Genomic DNA, 17,831 nt, shown 5'->3' with positions numbered 1-17,831 from the left:
TTTTGCACGTGATCCTTCTCTTGTGTGGGAATTTTACCACTACCGCAGGGAAGTTATGGCCACCAAGCACCCTAACCCTGTAAGTGGACCTCTTACTGAATTTTCATACATGTACTAGATGATGCTATACATTGCCTCTTGCCTCATTACCAAGTCCTGAATTAAATTCTGTACTTAGAACCAACCTTCTCTGCCCACAGGCTTACTGCATAAGATGGTACTTGCTTTTACCCTTTTTAGTAACCTTATTATAGAAAATTTATTCTGTAACTACTGAGTGTTTAGACTTGCCTGTCATGGGAGTTCTGTCTGCTGCTCTGCCATGTTATTCAGTATTCATTTTTCTGTCTGATACATAAATTAGTTATTGGTTCAAGATTAATTTCAATGATTCCATTCCATTAATGGGAATGTGAAATATTATGAAGTTTTGATTCCTTTAAGAATATTACCAATGATTTAAGTGTGTACAATACCATGACACTTAACACAACACTACTTTCCAATGTTGTCAAAGTCAGGTCCAGCCATTGCCACACACCACAGGTCAGGTAGAAGGTAAAGCTAATAGTGGACTGTCAATAGTAAGGGTATTCTCTGATCATTCAAGGTCTGGTACTGATAAGTTTGGCAGTGTAGTAGAACATCAGATTCCCCAAGGGGGCCATATACCTAAATGCTCATTACAGAATAGGTTTACTATAATGAAAAGATAAATCCTCCACCATTTCTGCACTTTTGTTTGTACAACCTGAAATGCCCAGTCTTTTTATTCTTTTCTGTATCTTTTTTTGTGTAACAGGACTCATAAATTATCCAATGACAGGAGAAATAAAGGGTTTATATCTTTCCATTATTTCCATGCCAGAAATTTCCTTAAAAGCAAATAAAGGATCCAAGAAATTGGAAAGATCAATAGATCATTTTAAGACATGGTATAATTGATTTGGAGTCCCTTTTGTTATTTTTCTGTTAGCTATTAATGTTTCTTATTTCTATATTGCTTAGTTGGTTCAGCTCATCTTGCCATAGAATCTAGGTAATTTCATTCTATTCTCCTAGTGTATCTATCATGTAAAAGTGATTTCATTTTGTGTCCATTCTCGTCCTGTCAGGCTCACTTGGCCATTGCTGAGGCAGAGCAGCGGCTGACAGCGGAGGGCCGGCGCCTTGTGGTGATCACCCAGAACATTGACGAGCTGCACAAGAAAGCAGGATCAAAAGAAATCCTTGAACTGCACGGGTCCCTCTTCCGAACAGAGTGCACCATTTGTCATGAAATCCTTCCCAACACAGACAGCCCCATATGTGCCTCGCTGGATGGGAAAGGGTGTGGTGTTCACTTTTATTTTCATACTGCTTGGATGTTTAAGATTAATTCATGCATGTTTGTGTAATTTATGAGTTGGAATACCTTAAATGCTATCTATCATTTATTAGGCTAAGGTAATATTTTGTTGTTGTAGTGATTGTTACTTGAGGAGTAAGCAGTGTGGTGTGTGTGCGATTTACATGTACCTATTTACTGTAGTGAACAGTGTGTGTGTGTGTGGTGTGGTGTGTGTGTGTGTGTGTGTGTGTGTGTGTGTGTGTGTGTGTGTGTGTGTGTGTGTGTGTGTGTGTGTGTGTGTGTGTGTATTCACCACAGTCATCTGCTGGTCACCCAGCCAGTCTTACCTATTATGGAGAAAGCTGAGAGCTCATAGACCAATCTTCAAGTAGGACAGAGACCACAATGCACTCCACACACTGGGAAAGCAAGGCCACAACCCCTCGAGTTACATCCCATACCTATTTACTGCTAGATGAACAGAGACTATACATCAAGGTGCTTGCCCATCTGCCTCACCGCTTCCTGGGACTTGAACCTGGACCCTTTCGGTTGTGAGCTGAGCTGCTAAACACTACACTACATGGTGTGTGTATGAGTGTGTGTTTTTACCTAGTTGTATTGTAGGGGATTTGAGCAGGGCTCATAGTGTCCTGTCTCCATGTCTCCATTTATCTAATTTTTCTTGAAGTTAAGCACATTATGTGCTGTAACAACTTCATCACTCAATGCATTCCACTTTTCCACTGTTCAATGTGGAAAACTGTATTTTCTAGTATCCTTCACACACTGCCTCATCGTAATCATCTTTATATGTCCTCTTGTCCTAGCTTTTTGTGTCACCAGCACCAAGTCATCTTTGTCTATTTTTCAGTGGCATTTACTATTTAATACATAGTTATTAGGTCTCCTTGTTCTCTTCTATCTTGTAAGGTTGGCAGTCCCACTTCCTTCAGCCTTTCTTCGTATATTAGATCCTTTAGTTCCAGTACCATCTTTATAGCTATCTTCTGGATCCGTTCTAATCTTCTTATATCATTTTTTTAGAGCTAGATGACCACACCACTGTTGCATATTCCAGCTTAGGACATACCATGATTGTGATAATTTTTTTCATCATATCCTTGTCCATGAATTGAGATGCTTCTTTAATATTAGTCAACATTTTATAAGCTAATCCAAATATATTATTCATGTTTTTTTTTTAGTTCAGATTTTTCTGTATAATCACTCCCAGATCTTTTCTTATATATTTTTTTTAGAGCTCAGAAACCACACCAGCTTTGGATGTATCATACTTGTGATATTTTTTTTTCATCATATCTTTGTCCATGAATTGAAATACCTCTCTTATATTAGCCAACATTTTATGATGTGTGTGTGTGTGTGTGTATTTACCTAGTTGTAGTTTTACAGGGCCTGAGCTTTATGCTCGTGTGGTTCTGTCTCCATATCTACACTTATCCAATCTTACTTTAAAAGTATGCACACTCGTTGTAGACACTACTTCTTCATTTAAACTGTTCCATGTCTTAATACATCTGTGCGGGAAACTATATTTTTTAATATCTCTCAGACATCTTCCTTTTCTCAGCTTTTTACTATGCGATCTTGTGCTTCGGATGTCATATTCTTCTCTCAGAATCAGTTTCTCATTATCCACTTGGTCCATTCCGTTGATCAATTTATAAACTTGTATCAGGTCTCCTCTCTCCCTTCTTTGTTCCAGGGTTGGTAGATCCATAGCTTTTAGTCTCTCCTCATATGTCATCCCTTCAAATTCTGGAACCATTCTTGTAGCTATTTTTTTGTAGCCTCTCCAATTTCCTTATGTGTTTCTTTTTATGAGGGGTCCACACTACTCCTGCATATTCCAATCTGGGTCTTATTATAGTACTTATCAATTTCTTCATCATTTCTTTGTCCATGTAGTGAAATGCTACTCCAATATTCCTTAGCAAATTATATGTTTCTCTAAAAATTCTATCAATATGGCTTACTGGTTGATTGTTTTCTTCCATCGTCACTCCTAAGTCCTTTTCCTTTTTAACTTTCTCCAGTTGTACTCCATTTCCTATCTTATAGATTCTCACAGGTCATCTTTCACTCTTTCCCATTTCCATGACATGGCTTTTGTTCACATTGAATTCCATTTCCCACTTTTTACTCCATTCCCAGATCTTATTTAGGTCTTCTTGCAGTATTTTACAATCCTCTTTTTGGTTTATAACTCTGCACAGTTTCGTATCATCTGCAAACAGATTTATGTAGCTGTTCACTCCTTCTGGCGTGTCGTTAATATAAATGAGGAAAAGTATTGGTGCCATTACTGACCCCTGTGGCACTCCGCTTTCTACTGCTCTCCATTTGGACTTCATATCTTTAAATACCGTCCTTATTTCTCTCCCCCTCAAATAATTTTCTATCCATCTCAATGTGCTTCCTTTTAAGCCACCCTTCTCCTCTAACTTCCATAGTAATCTTGCATGTGGCACTTTGTCAAAATTCCTTTTTTAAATCCAGATAAATACAGTCAACCCATCCCCCTCTCTCTTGTACTCTATCAATTATTCTAGAATAGAAACTCAATAAATTAGTTACACAAGACCGTCTTTTTCTAAAACCAAATTGGCTATTTGATATTAATTTGTTGTCTTCAAGGAATTCGATCCATTGTTTCTTTATTATTCTTTCACACATCTTGCATATTACACTAGTTAGTGATACCGGGCTGTAATTTAAAGGTTCTTCCTTCCTTCCGCTCTTATATATGGGAACCACCTCAGCTCTTTTCCATTCTACTGGTACTGTTCCATTTTCTATTGAGCATTTTATGATGTTGTATATAGGACTTGCTAGTTCTTCCCTACATTCTTTCAGTATTCTACCTGAGACTTCATATGGTCCCATTGCCTTCTCTTCATCCAGTTCCTTCATTAACTCTTTTATTTCAAGCTTGGTTACTTTAATCTCTTTCATATAGATTGTCTCTCTATTACTCTGTGGCCTTTCAAATTTGGATTCCTTAGTAAAGACCTCCTGGAATTTTTTATTTAATAGTTCTGCCATACTTTTTGGGTCTTCCACCATCCCGTTCTCTCCTTTTAACCTTTCTATTATTTCTTTTTGCCTAATTTTTCCATTTATGAATCTATAGAACAATTTTGGTTGCTCCTTACATTTTTCGACAATGTCCTTTTCAAAGTTCTTTTCCTCTTTCTTCCTCACCTTAACATAATCATTTCTCGCTGCCTTGAAGTTTTTCTTATTTGCTGGATTTCTATTTCCTCTCCACCTTTTCCATGTTCCATCTCTTTTCTCCTTTGCCCTAGCACACCTTGCATTAAACCAATCTTTCTTTCCTTCTTTTTTAGGTCTATATTTTGGGACATATTCCCTGACTCCTGTTTTGTACATTTCCAAAAATGTTATATTTCTCTTGCATTGTCTCTGAGTTTTCCATCTCCTCCCAGTCTACGTTTTTAAAATAGTTCTTGAGATTCTCAATATCAGCCTTTCTGTAATTTAATAGGTCTCCTTTGTATGAATCGTCTCTATCTTCCTTTCCCTCTTCTATATCTATTTCTAATATTGCATGGTCACTCTTTCCCAATGGGCACTTATATCTTATATCATCATTCATTTGTATACCCCTTGTAAAAACTAGGTCCAATCTCGCCGGCTTGTCGTTTCCTCTGAATCTTGTGCATTCCTTTACTCTCTGGTCCATCATATTGTCTATCATTAGGTTCAAGAATCTTTCACCCCAGGCTTCTTCCCCCATACCACTTTCATAATTTTCCCAGTCCACTTCTTTACAGTTGAAATCTCCTACTAATATTAGTTTTCTCCTTTCTTTAACGATTCTCGTTAGACTCCTTATTGTGTCATCTATCATGTCTTTATATTCTTGATTGTTCCATGAATTTGTTTTTGGTGGCACATATGTTACAATGATTTACTCTTTTTTATTAATATGCATCTTAATATACAGTATTTCTGATTTTCCTTCCCCAAACTCTACTTGATTTACCACTATCTCCTTCCTTAACATAATCATGACTCCTCCTCCTTTACCCACTCTGTCTCTTCTCCATACATTATACCTATTGTCCAAGTCTATTTTGATTTCCTTACTTAGTTTTGTTTCAGCCAGGCATACAATATCTGGATTTTCTTTCTTTATGTAATCTCTTAATTCTAGTTTACTTGATAAAACCCCGTCTATATTCGTAAACATAATTTTTAGTCTTTTGCCTTTATCATTTTTAGTTAAACTTGTTCCACTTTTTTTTCTCTTCCTTCTCGTTTATATACCATTTCCTTATCCTGTCTCCTAGAATTCTCCAAAAAAAAGCTGCCTTCTCCTCTTCTGACCTTTCATTATTCTTTTCCCTTACTGCTGCTGCCAGTTCATTGTATCTCTTCCTTTCTTCCTCATTTCTATTTTTTTTTATATAGATATCCTTGCAGCCTTATGTTTCTCTAAGTTTTGTTGTTCTATATAATATTTCTTCTGTTGCTGCTTGTGATTTTAGTAGTATTTTAATTGGTCTCGTTTTTCCTTCTTGATATGTCCCATTCTGTTTATTTCTTCTACTTCCTCTTCCAAGTTCTGCCTATCTTCGTCGTTTAGATTCTTCAGTAGGTCTTTGACTGATTTCATTTCTTCTTTTTCTCATTTTGGTCTATATTTTATATTTTGTGTGTGTGTGTGTGTGTGTGTGTGTGTGTGTGTGTGTGTGTGTGTGTGTGTGTGTGTGTGTGTGTGTGTGTGTGTAATTCACCACAGTCGTCTGCTGGTCACCCAGCCAGTCTTCCCCATTACGGAGCGAACTCAGAGCTCATAGACCGATCTTTGAGTAGGACTGAGACCACAACACACTCCACACACTGGGAAAGTGAGGCCACAACCCCTTGAGTTACATCCCATACCTATTTACTGCTAGGTGAACAGGGGCTACACATTTGCCTCGCCACTTCCTGGTACTCAAACCCAGGCCCTCTTGATTGTGAGTCGAGCGTGCTAACCAATACACTACAGTGTGTTTCACTGTTTGATCTGCTGCAATCTCTGACGAGACAGCCAGACGTTACCCTACGGAACGAGCTCAGAGCTCATTATTTCCGATCTTCGGATAGGCCTGAGACCAGGTGTGTGTGTGTGTGTGTGTAATTCACTGTTTGATCTGCTGCAGTCTCTGACGAGACAGCCAGACGTTACCCTACGGAACAAGCTCAGAGCTCATTATTTCTGATCTTGGGATAGGCCTGAGACCAGGCACACACCACACACCGGGACAACAAGGTCACAACTCCTCGATTTAGATCCCGTACCTACTCACTGCTAGGTGAACAGGGGCTACAAGTGAAAGGAGACACACCTAAATATCTCCACCCGGCCGGGGAATCGAACCCCGGTCCTCTGGCTTGTGAAGCCAGCGCTCTAACCACTGAGCTACCGGGCCGTGTGTGTGTGTGTGTTCTGGTCACCCAGCCAGTCTTCCCAATACGGAGCGAGCTCAAAACTCTTACACCGATCTTCGGGTAGGACTGAGACCAAATCAACACACAACACACACCGGGATAGCGAGGCCACAACCCCTCGAGTTACATCCCATACCTATTTACTGCTAGGTGAACAGGAGCCACACATTAAGAGGCTTGCCCATTTGCCTCGCCGCTTACCGGAACTCAAACCCGGCCCTCTCAATTGTGAGTCGAGTGTGCTAACCACTACACTACGCGGTGTGTGTGTGTGTGTGTGTGTTTATTAAACAGAAAATAGTGTAGCTCTGTCTTCATTTACCATGTCTGTCTGGAAGACTCACTATTATCAAATGCTTCATATGTAAAGGGAGACATCCTTGTTTATTTACTATATTATTTCTTTCAGTGCACCAGACCCTAATGCAGTGGATGCAAGGATTCCAGAGTCTGAATTACCACGTTGCAAGAAGTGTTCGGACTATTGCGCCCCAATGTGGTGTGGTTTGGCGAAGGTCTTGATGAAAACGTGATGTTTAAGGCTGGTAAGTGATAGGAATATGATGTTTTGTAATAATTTTTTTAATCTTTTTTTATTTGTTGTACAATTTTTGTTGTGTCGGTAAGATATTGGTCACCCATGTAGGATTACTGACCTATGAATACTAGCTGGCCTGTCTCAAATTTTTAAGAAGGATGTACGCACACACACACACACACGGTAGCTCAGTGGTTCGCCCGGTAGCTCAGTGGTTAGAGCGCTGGCTTCACAAGCCAGATTCCCCGGCCGGGTGGAGATATTTGGGTGTGTGTCCTTTCACGTGTAGCCCCTGTTCACCTAGCAGTGAGTAGGTACGGGATGTAAATCGAGGAGTTGTGACCTTGTTGTCCCGGTGTGTGGTGTGTGCCTGGTCTCAGGCCTATCCGAAGATCGGAAATAATGAGCTCTGAGCTCGTTCCGTAGGGTAACGTCTGGCTGTCTCGTCAGAGACTGCAGCAGATCAAACAGTGATCAAACAGTGAAACACACACGTGTAAAGTAGTGGTTAGCACGTTCGACTCATAATCGAGAGGCCTGGGTTTGAGTCCCGGTAAGTGGCAAGGCAAATGGGCAAGCCTCTTAATGTGTGGCCCCTGTTCACCTAGCAGTAAATAGGTACGGGATGTAACTCGAGAGGTTGTGGCTTCGCTTTCCTGGTGTATGTTGTGTATGATGTGGTCTCAGTCCTACCCGAAGATCGGTCTATGAGCTCTGAGCTCCCTCCGTAATGAGGAAGACTGGCTGGGTGACCAACAGGCAACAGAGGTGAATTACACACACACACACACACACACACACACACACACACACACACACACACACACACACACACACACACACACACATGGTGGTGGTTAGAGCGCTGGCTTCACAAGCCAGAGGACTGGGGTTCGATTCCCCGGCCGGGTAGAGATATTTGGGTGTGTCTCCTTTCCTGGTGTGTGTTGTGTATGATGTGGTCTCAGTCCTACCCGAAGATCGGTCTTTGAGCTCTGAGCTCGCTCCGTAATGAGGAAGACTGGCTGGGTGACCAACAGGCAACTGAGGTGAATTACACACACACATGGTAGCTCAGTGGTTAGAGCGCTGGCTTCACAAGCCAGAGGACCGGGGTTCGATTCCCCGGCCGGGTAGAGATATTTGGGTGTGTCTCCTTTCACTTGTAGCCCCTGTTCACCTAGCAGTGAGTAGGTACGGGATGTAAATCGAGGAGTTGTGACCTTGTTGTCCTGGTGTGTGGTGTGTGCCTGGTCTCAGGCCTATCCGAAGATCAGAAATAATGAGCTCTGAGCTCGTTCCGTAGGGTAACGTCTGGCTGTCTCGTCAGAGACTGCAGCAGATCAAACAATGAAACACACACACACACACACACACACACACACACACACACACACACACACACACACACACACACACACACACACACACACACACACACACACACCAAACAGAGAAGGAAATATGTGAAATAATGAATGAGAGCTTCAAAATGGTATTCACTGCATATGATGATTTCACAGAACCTAATAGGACATTGGATTGCCAAGGATTAGAGGAGATTGCAGTGCACAAAGAGGATATTGGAAGATTACTGAAGTTGGAAGTCAGAAAAACAATTGGACCAGATGGTGTATCAGGCTGGGTGTTAAAAGAATGTAAAGAGAAATTACTGGATCCAATTTGGGAAATGATTAAAAGTTCAATAAATAAAGGGAAAGTTCCACTGGAATGTAAGAGAGTCAATGTAATACCAATATTTAAAGGAGGAAAGGCAACTGAACCACTAAACTACAGACCAGTGTCACTTACAAGTGTCGTAGGAAGTTATGTGAAATAATTATCAAAGAAAAATGGGTTAAATTTCTAGAAGAGCAAGTGATATCGAACAGACATTTTGGGTTCAGGACAAGGGTGGTCATGTGTATCAAACTTATTAAGCTACTACTCAAGAGAGTTATTGCAGGACTTGAAAACAGAGGTGGATGGGTAGACACAGTATACCTGGACATTAAAAAGGCTTTTGATAAAGTCCCGCACAGAAGACTTCTTTGGAAACTAGAGTACATAGGAGAAATGCGTGGAACCTTGCTTGAATGGACAAGAGATTATTTGAAAGATAGGGAAATGAGAATTGTGATCAGAGATACATACTCATCTTTGGGTAAAGTAACTAGCAGAGTGCCACAAGGGTCAGTGTTAGCCCCCATTATGTTTCAAATTTATGTAAACAACATTCACATTGGGATAAACAGTTGTATAAATTTATTCGCTGATGATGTAAAGTTGCTAAGAGTTATCAAAACCAGAGAGAACTGTCTGCTATTGCAGGAAGATTTAAACAAGATCTATGAATGGAGTAAGAAGTGGAAATTGGAGTTTAATGCCAAGAAATGCCACATAATGGAACTAGGAAAGAGTAAGAGAAGATCAGTATGGAACTATTTGATGGGAGAGGAACAAATAATGAAGACTAAAGAGGAAAAAGATCTTGGAGTGATTATACAAAAAAATCTGGGCCCTGATAAACATGTAAGCAAGATATTTGGGCTATCATATGAGATGTTGACTAATATGAGTGGCATTTCATTACATGGATAAAGATATGATGAAAAACATCATCACAAGCATGATATGCCCTAGGCTGGAATATGCAGCAGTGGTATGGTCTCCAAGCTCTAAAAAGGATATAAAAAAATTAGGAAGGATACAGAAGATTGCTACAAAGATGGTGCCAAAATTAAAGGACCTCACATATGAAGAACGACTGAAGGAAATGGGACTGCCAACCTTACAAGATAGAAGAGAATGTGGGGCCCTAATAATAATGTATAAGATAGTAAATGATATTGAAAAGATAGACAAAGAAAACCTGGGAAGGACAAGAGGACATGAAAAGATCATCAGGATGAGGCAGTGTGTGAAGGATATTGGAAAATACAGTTTTCCACACAGAACACTGGAAAAATTTAATGCATTGGATAATGGAATTGTCACAGTACATAGTGTGAATAACTTTAAAGAAAAACTAGATAAATGGAGATATGGAGACAGGACACTATGAGCCCCGCTCGAACCCTGTACAATACAACAAGTAGGTAAATAAAAATACACACACACACACACACACACACACACACACACACACACACACACACACACACACACACACACACTAAAAATAGAAAATCCAAGATAAACCTGTTTTCTCAGTTGTAGTTGTCATTAATGTAATTTTTATTATACAGGGACAGGATAAATCAGTTTTATAAGTACGATGTGTTAAAATACAAGAATAGTTTTGAGAGTAGGTATGTGTGTTGGAATGTAGGAATGGTGGTCTTAGTGGAGCATATAGGAGCTTGATCAGTAGAAGCATTGGAAACCTGGAATTGGAGCAGGAAACTGGACTGTGATCTGATCATTTATCCTGAGCATTTGGGTGTTGTCCTTTATTTTGATTTCCCTGCCTGTGCCATTGCATCACTTGCACTAGAACACTCATGTCAGGTATTTGCTAATTCAAAATTTTATAGTGTTGTGGGATATATATACACTGTCATGCCCTAAAAAGGCAAGTTAGTGTAATACTGTATATATTTATTTTTTTATGATAGACACATGCATTATTTTTTTGCAAACAACACACTTGGTATTGATTTCTCCAGACATTATTGTGTTTATGGGTGACCAAGTAATGTCACCCAGTCACTGATGTAAGCTTCCCTGCTCACTCTCCTCTCCTCCATGACTTAAGAAAAAAAGTATTTTTGGTAGAAAGGGGTGATCATTAGCCATTAATTGACCTCAAGACCCAAACAGCAAAAGCCACGAACATTATTCAAGCAACAGTTTGAAGAATTTGTACATCTTGTTATCAATGTTGTATGACGCAGAGATCACCTGTGTTCTCACCAACGAAGAAGGGCTCTGCAACCACAACCAATGCTGATGACTTAGATAAACATGTCCTGAGGAAGATAGTTTACAAAAGTGAAGGAAGAACAAATTGGATTCACCAAAGTCTTTCAAATGCACTCAACCTTCATTTTTCTGGACTAAATGGTGCAGGCAACAGTCTGGATAACACAAATGGCTCCTTTGTTTGTCAAATATGATCATTTGCATTCTTAGACTTTTGAGGAAATTGTTTGCCAAATACAGTGTATGGTCATTTGCATTCTTAGACTTTTGAGGAAATGCAAAATTTTCTTTTTTGGTTTCTCTAACCAACTAAACCTAAACAAGCTTAACTTAAATTAACTTAACATTAAAACTAATATAACAATAATAGCCAAGCGTGCAAAAAAAAATTTATAGACGTGAAGTACAGTGAGTATGCTGCCACAACATGCACAACTTACTTAATTAACCCTGCACAGTAACATCAAAAAGGCTGTGTCAACTATGGATTCACCATAGCCACCCATCACTCCCCCTGAAATTCTTTATATGAATATGTGCCTGCTTCCTTGCTGTTGCAAGGATTTCAATGCCACAGACATTGATCCCCTGTGATCACTGTTGCACATACTACTTCATAACTATGACATCTATTGCAGCATCTTTCCCACTTCTTACATTTTTCCTTTGTGTGCCTTTACCATTTTTACTTGATGCATTCTCACAGTATTTGGCAGAATATTCTACCAGCTTATCTTTTTATTTAGTATTGTGTGATACAATTTGCTTGGCCACACCACATACTTTGAACACTCACAACTTTAGCTACTTTCTCAAATTTTTTTTATTAATTCTAGCTTTTAAGTCACAGCTAGGGCCACTCACTTACACTAACACCCTGGGAAAACAGTCAAGAGTTCTAAAATATTGAAAAATGCAGTTTTGTTCACTGATACTGGATGGACAACTCTGTATTTATGAGCATCAACTGGACTTGTGTAGAATCCACAACAGTGCCACCATCTATTGGCTGTTTCTGGCAATACACAAGGCACATGTTTGAATTAATTTTGTTGGCCATCTGAATTCAAATAATTAAATTATCTAGGCACTGTCCAGATAAACCAAAATCCGGATAAACAAGGTTTGATTATAATAGTATGTAAAGGTTGGTCACAAATTCCTCGTGGAGATAAATGGTGATGTTGCTGCTTGTATCTAATTTTTGTTTGAAATGTTTTACCAATTCCATTTTTGTAGATGAACATGTTTTCCTGAATGGTTAGATGTGTGGCTCAGATGAGGATTTTTTAATAGTAAATTTGTATAGTATTTGTCAGGAATGTAACTTCTGGTCTCACAGCAATATTAAGCATCACTGTTTAACCATTCAGTTTTGGAGTAACAACTATGTACTTAGTGTGACTAACCTCCATACCTACAATTTTGCACTTCCTGTAGGTCGTGAGCTTGATAGCTGTGACCTGTGTCTGGTAGTGGGAACCTCATCCGTGGTGTACCCAGCGGCCATGTTTGCCCCCCAGGTGGCCGCACGAGGAGTGCCAGTTGCGGAGTTCAATGTGGAGACAACACCTGCCACGCTCAGTTTTGGGTCAGTAGCATTTTCTATTGAGCAACTCTTACACATGGAGCCTTCTCAGTGTTAGTTGTCTCTACCAAGAGGTTGGACTGGTTTGTCATGGAAGTGGATATATATATATATAGTGAGGAGGTAGTAGACACCTACTGAAACAATAACTTACTCCCAGTGAGATCTAATAGCACTAGTTCAGGTGCTGCTGTGAACCTTCCATTAAAGCTAGTTGTGATCTCGTTGAACATTTCCCTTTGTGTCTCACAACTCAAGGGGGTAGTCACAGCCTACCCTCTAAAAACAGCTCCTCTCCTTCTTCACACAAAACTACATGCACTTACCTACACATGCACCCTTCACCCCAAATCAAAATTTAAAGGAAGCCGAAATAAACAACCCCTCGGAGTCCCCTTCTGGGGAGGGGACCAAAAATGTCCCCAGGTCGGACACCTCTCCTGTTGAAGACCACAAATGCCTTGACACTTCCCTCAACTTTTTCTACATTAACCTGCAACATTCACAGTCTTAGATCTAATTTTCAATCTGTGGAACACCACCTCTCTCCTCTACTAAACCTCATCTTTTCCTCACCGAAACACAGCTGTCTGAGGCAACTGACATTAGCCCCTTCTCTGTTCCCTCCTACTTTCTCTATTCTCATTTTCATTCCAAAGCTGGATGTTGCATCTATGTACGCAACGACTTAACTTGCTCTCGTGCCCACGCTCGAGTCTTCCGAATTTTCCACCATCTGGCTACGAACAGGAATGAGACATGTGATGCAGTTTTCAATTATAGAAATACTATTTATTTACAGATGCTTGCTGGAATTTGTTACCTCATGATTACAAAGCACAAGTGTAGCTTGTGCTCCTCCACTCGCACCCTATGACCGACCGACCACTCAGCCTCTTGCTGCCATATGATCTGAAAATATAAACATTCCATTATCATCAAGCTGCAGTGAAAATTCCATTGCTTTCATATGAGGCATTCAGAATAGTGAGGATATGCAAAGGGGGCACTTATAGCTTTTTAACTCAATAACAATGAAACTGACATACACAGATATAATAACATGAAACATATCACCGCCCAAGCTCATCTCGAGTGTAACCACCTAGAACCATCAGCCTCCGGAGACGGGTCAGATGTGTCACCCAGTCATCCAAAGTCACCACCAGGTCGTCCAGATAGGCAGATGTTCCCTCCAAGTCCTGGGTGATGTAATTTATAGCCCTCTGGAAGGTAGTGGGAGCATTAGACAAGCCAAAAGGCATCACTGTGTGTAATGGTATAGCCCGAAGGGGGTGATGAAGGCGGATATCATTCGGGCCTCGTCCGAGAGGGGAATCTGGTAGTAACCTTTATTTAAGTAAATCTATAGTGGTTACAAATTTGGCTACTCCTATGCTATCTATAAGATCCTCTATCAAGGGCAATGGGTAGGAGTCTGGTACCGTCACTTTAATTTCCTGTAGTCGGTGCAAAATCGACTACTACCATCTGGCTTAGATGTTAACAGGCAGGGAGAAGCCCAGGGGGATATACTAGGTTCTGCAAGGTGATGACAGAGCAGATAGTCTACCTCTTTTTTCATCAAGTCTCTCTTAATGGGTGAAATACGTACAATAGGCTGCTTGTCTTATAGGCTTGATGTCATTAGATAGATATTAATGTTATATCATGTTGGATAGTAGTACAAAGTCCTGGAAGGTCACCTGTGATTTCTGAAAAGTCTAGCAATAACTTTTTAAGATCAGACTGTTGTGAAGGTGTTAAGGAAAGAAAAACCTCAAGGTTGGACATGATTTGGTTGTTTGAGGGGTGTCCTTTAGGTGACGAGAAGAGGAATTTGATGTCGGACTCTTCCTCGGGAGGCACAGGACCAGACTCCTTCCCTACCAGACATAAAGGTACAGTGCGAGACAAGTCGTCCTCTGGTTCTCTGGAGTTAAGGTTTCATTAGATTAATATGAACTAGTTGGGAATCCTTACGACGGTCAGGAGTGTGGACCACATACTTTAATGGACTTAGTTTTAGAGCCACAACATAAAGTCCCATGAACTTACTGTGAAGAGCATTGCCTGGAGTGGGGAGAAAAAGTAAAAAACCTTGTCTCCTGGTTTGAAACTTATTATGACAGATTTGGGAAGAGAATTTTGTTGCATTTTAGTTTGAGATTTGAGGAAGTTTGATTTAGCAAAAGATCTGACTTCACTGATTTTATTCTTAAGGTTACTGATGTAGTCAGACACACTGGGGCTTGAAGGAGTATTTTGAATAAACCATTGATCCTTTAATATTTTGAGAGGCTCCCTGATCTTGTTTACCATAGAGTAATTCAAAAGGGGAGTAACCTAAAGAATCTTGAGATTCTCTTAAAGCGAAGAGAAGGAAAGAGATACTTTCATCCCAGTCTCCTTGATGCTCCAAGCAATACTTCATCATGGATTTTAATGTTTGGTGAAACCACTCCAGACAGCCTTGGGACACTAAATGAGGAAAGCTGCAAGAGGCCTACACAAGGCAGTCCCTGTATGAGCAAAGCTACTTCATTTAATCTCTAATTTCATCCCATTTCTTTCCTAAACTTGAATTTCTCAAGCTTAAACCCATTATTTCTGGTTCTATCCTTACAAAGCAGCTATTAAAGACTACATGTGGTGGAAATGAGAGAGGGACCAAGGTATTATAGAGATATTGATAGATAGGCAATTAAAAGCAAGGTTATATATTATACATATATAATATTCAGGTTATTAATAATTAATCTTCATATTTCTTTGTGATTGGAATAGATTATCTTTTCAGCCTTATGTGGAAAATAAGTATTATTTATATAACTTACTTTGATGTTATCTTACAGGTTTTACTTCGAGGGTCCCTGTGGCTCCATGCTGCCAGCAGCACTCGCCCCTTAACCCTCCTCTCCAGATGACCATGATGTGGAGGGCAATAGAAGGATTACCACAGCCAGTGAACTTCAGATTACTGCAAATTGTTAATGATTTAAAAAATTGTGATATTTAGCTAGTGAACTTTAAAAGCACTAAATATAAATACTTTATCTTTAAAAAACAGGAATTATACTTTAAACCTCCCTTTCAAAAGAGTTCAGGTTATAAATAGTTGGAAATACTGAAGCAGATGGAGTTCCAGGCTTTACTAGAGAAAGGAGTTAATAATTGAGAGTACATTAGAAAGGTGGACAGAATAGGGTTGAGAGAATGAAGAGAGTCTTGTGCAGCAAGGCTGTATGAGAAGAGGAGGCATGCAGTTAACTAGATCAGAAAAGCAGTTGGCATGAAAATAGTGGTAGAAGACAGCAAGAGATCCAACGTTGTAGCAGAGACTAAAGACAGTCAGCCAGGAGAAGGATTGATAAGATTAAAAGCTTTTGATTCCACCCCAGCCTAAAATGAGAGAATGAGTAACACCCCGCACCAATACATATGAAACATACTCTACACATGGGCAGATCAGGCCCCTGTACAAAGTTAGCAATTTGGTGATGGTGAGAATACTTAACTTCATAGAAATTGTTTTAGCTAGAGATGAGATGTAAAGTTTACGTACTCTTTAGATTTCAAGTAGAAGTCAGAGTAAGATGGTGGAAAAATGAAGATTCAACAATGTGGGCATGAAAGCAAGTCAAGTCATTCCACACAGATGCAATATCCAGCTTTGAAATGAGAATGAGGATAGGGAAAGTAAGAGGAAATGGAAAAGGGACTACTGTGACTGACACACCTGTGTTTCAGTGAGGAAAGGGAACTCTGAGGCTGATGATGAAGTCATTATATCGAATTTCAAATTTTGAATGGTGTGTGTGTGTGTGTGTGTGTGTGTACGTACTTAGGTATGAAATAATAGAGTTGTCTTTTGTTGGCAGGCTGTAACTGCACCGCTCTCTTGTGTACTGAGACACAAAGGGAAAACATTCAGTGACGTGACACTGGTTTTAGTGGTAAGTCCACTAAAACCAGTGTTTTACACCTCACTGGAGTAATTATCATTTCAGCAGGTGACCATGACCTGCAAGAGCCTTTTAACCCCCCTTCAATATTGGGACCCATTTTTACCTTGAGATTTGTGTATGATTAGACCATTTTATTGCCATTAGGATGGATCTATGGGGATCATAAGATTAATGACCACTGTCTTCACTAATTTAAAATCTCTCAAGTTCCTGAAGCTGTATAAAGTTCACAAATAGTAAGCAGAATGAATGTGAAAATGCACCATGGTACTCAAGGGGTTAAACTGTTTGATTGTGCATTAGATGGCAACTGAAGCTGAACATAAATCAAAATAAGGCAATGATATCTTAAAAGCGGAGGACAATGTTACTTTAAGGTATGAAACCTTGAAATTGTGTGAAATCAGGTGGAACAGAGAAAATAAGAGGAGCTACCTAGATTTGATGTACTATTTCAATTCACTCATATGGAAACATGAAGACAAGACAATCACATATGCACGTGAGACATAGCATGGAAAGAGTCAAAGATCTATGGAGATGAGAAAAGTTAAAAATACCCATTCACAAGAAAGAAATGAGAAACAAGAATAATAATAATGCAAGAGTAACAAGAATGGTATGGTAGACGATAAAGACATACCAGCAAGGTGAATAGAATTCATCCAAGATTCATTCAACAAAGACAAGAAAAATAGACAGTAGAGTACATGTAGATTTACTGATACTAAAGGAGGAATGAAAACAAGCAGCAAGAACAGTGAAATGGAGAAAAATGAAGACTGAAAAGCAACTGAGAAGACAAAAGCTGACACAGAATTTGCCATTAAAGGAAATGGACCAGTTATTGTGGAATACAGACAGAAAAATTAGGCAATCAATAAGGTCCACATCTAAGCCAGTGTTCTGCTTTATTCCAGGCAGGGGTTTACTCGTCAGGAAAGGCTCTATGTGGCTAGGATTCATCCCATCCAACTTCAAATATTATCTACTTAT

The 17,831-nt window shown here is 39.7% G+C and overlaps 1 protein-coding gene and 1 long non-coding RNA gene across 5 annotated transcripts in view; one reads left to right on the top strand and one right to left on the bottom strand.

Annotated features, from left to right (window-relative positions):
• Window positions 1-15,861, top strand: part of LOC123514623 (NAD-dependent protein deacylase sirtuin-5, mitochondrial-like) — a 30,680-nt gene extending 14,819 nt beyond the window's left edge. The window contains 4 exon segments of the mRNA XM_045272611.1: window positions 7,227-7,291; window positions 7,294-7,362; window positions 12,720-12,870; window positions 15,723-15,861. Of these exon segments, the coding sequence (XP_045128546.1) occupies window positions 7,227-7,291; window positions 7,294-7,362; window positions 12,720-12,870; window positions 15,723-15,777 (340 nt within the window). The 3' untranslated portion in view covers window positions 15,778-15,861.
• The window catches only part of LOC123514625, a 122,646-nt gene continuing 118,459 nt past the window's right edge, over window positions 13,645-17,831 (bottom strand). For 3 of the 4 annotated variants that reach the window (XR_006677650.1, XR_006677652.1, XR_006677651.1), the window contains 3 exons: window positions 15,705-15,847; window positions 13,973-14,069; window positions 13,645-13,779 (listed from right to left, as the gene is read on the bottom strand). This is a non-coding gene — a long non-coding RNA (uncharacterized LOC123514625). Of the gene's footprint in view, window positions 13,780-13,972; window positions 14,094-15,704; window positions 15,848-17,831 lie in introns of those variants that run through there. The other variant, XR_006677653.1, reaches the window with a different exon arrangement.

The sequence above is a fragment of the Portunus trituberculatus genome, chromosome 38 (assembly GCF_017591435.1).
Source record: "Portunus trituberculatus isolate SZX2019 chromosome 38, ASM1759143v1, whole genome shotgun sequence".
NCBI classification, from domain to species: domain Eukaryota; kingdom Metazoa; phylum Arthropoda; class Malacostraca; order Decapoda; family Portunidae; genus Portunus; species Portunus trituberculatus.
This window is presented reverse-complemented; position numbering and strand designations above follow the sequence as displayed.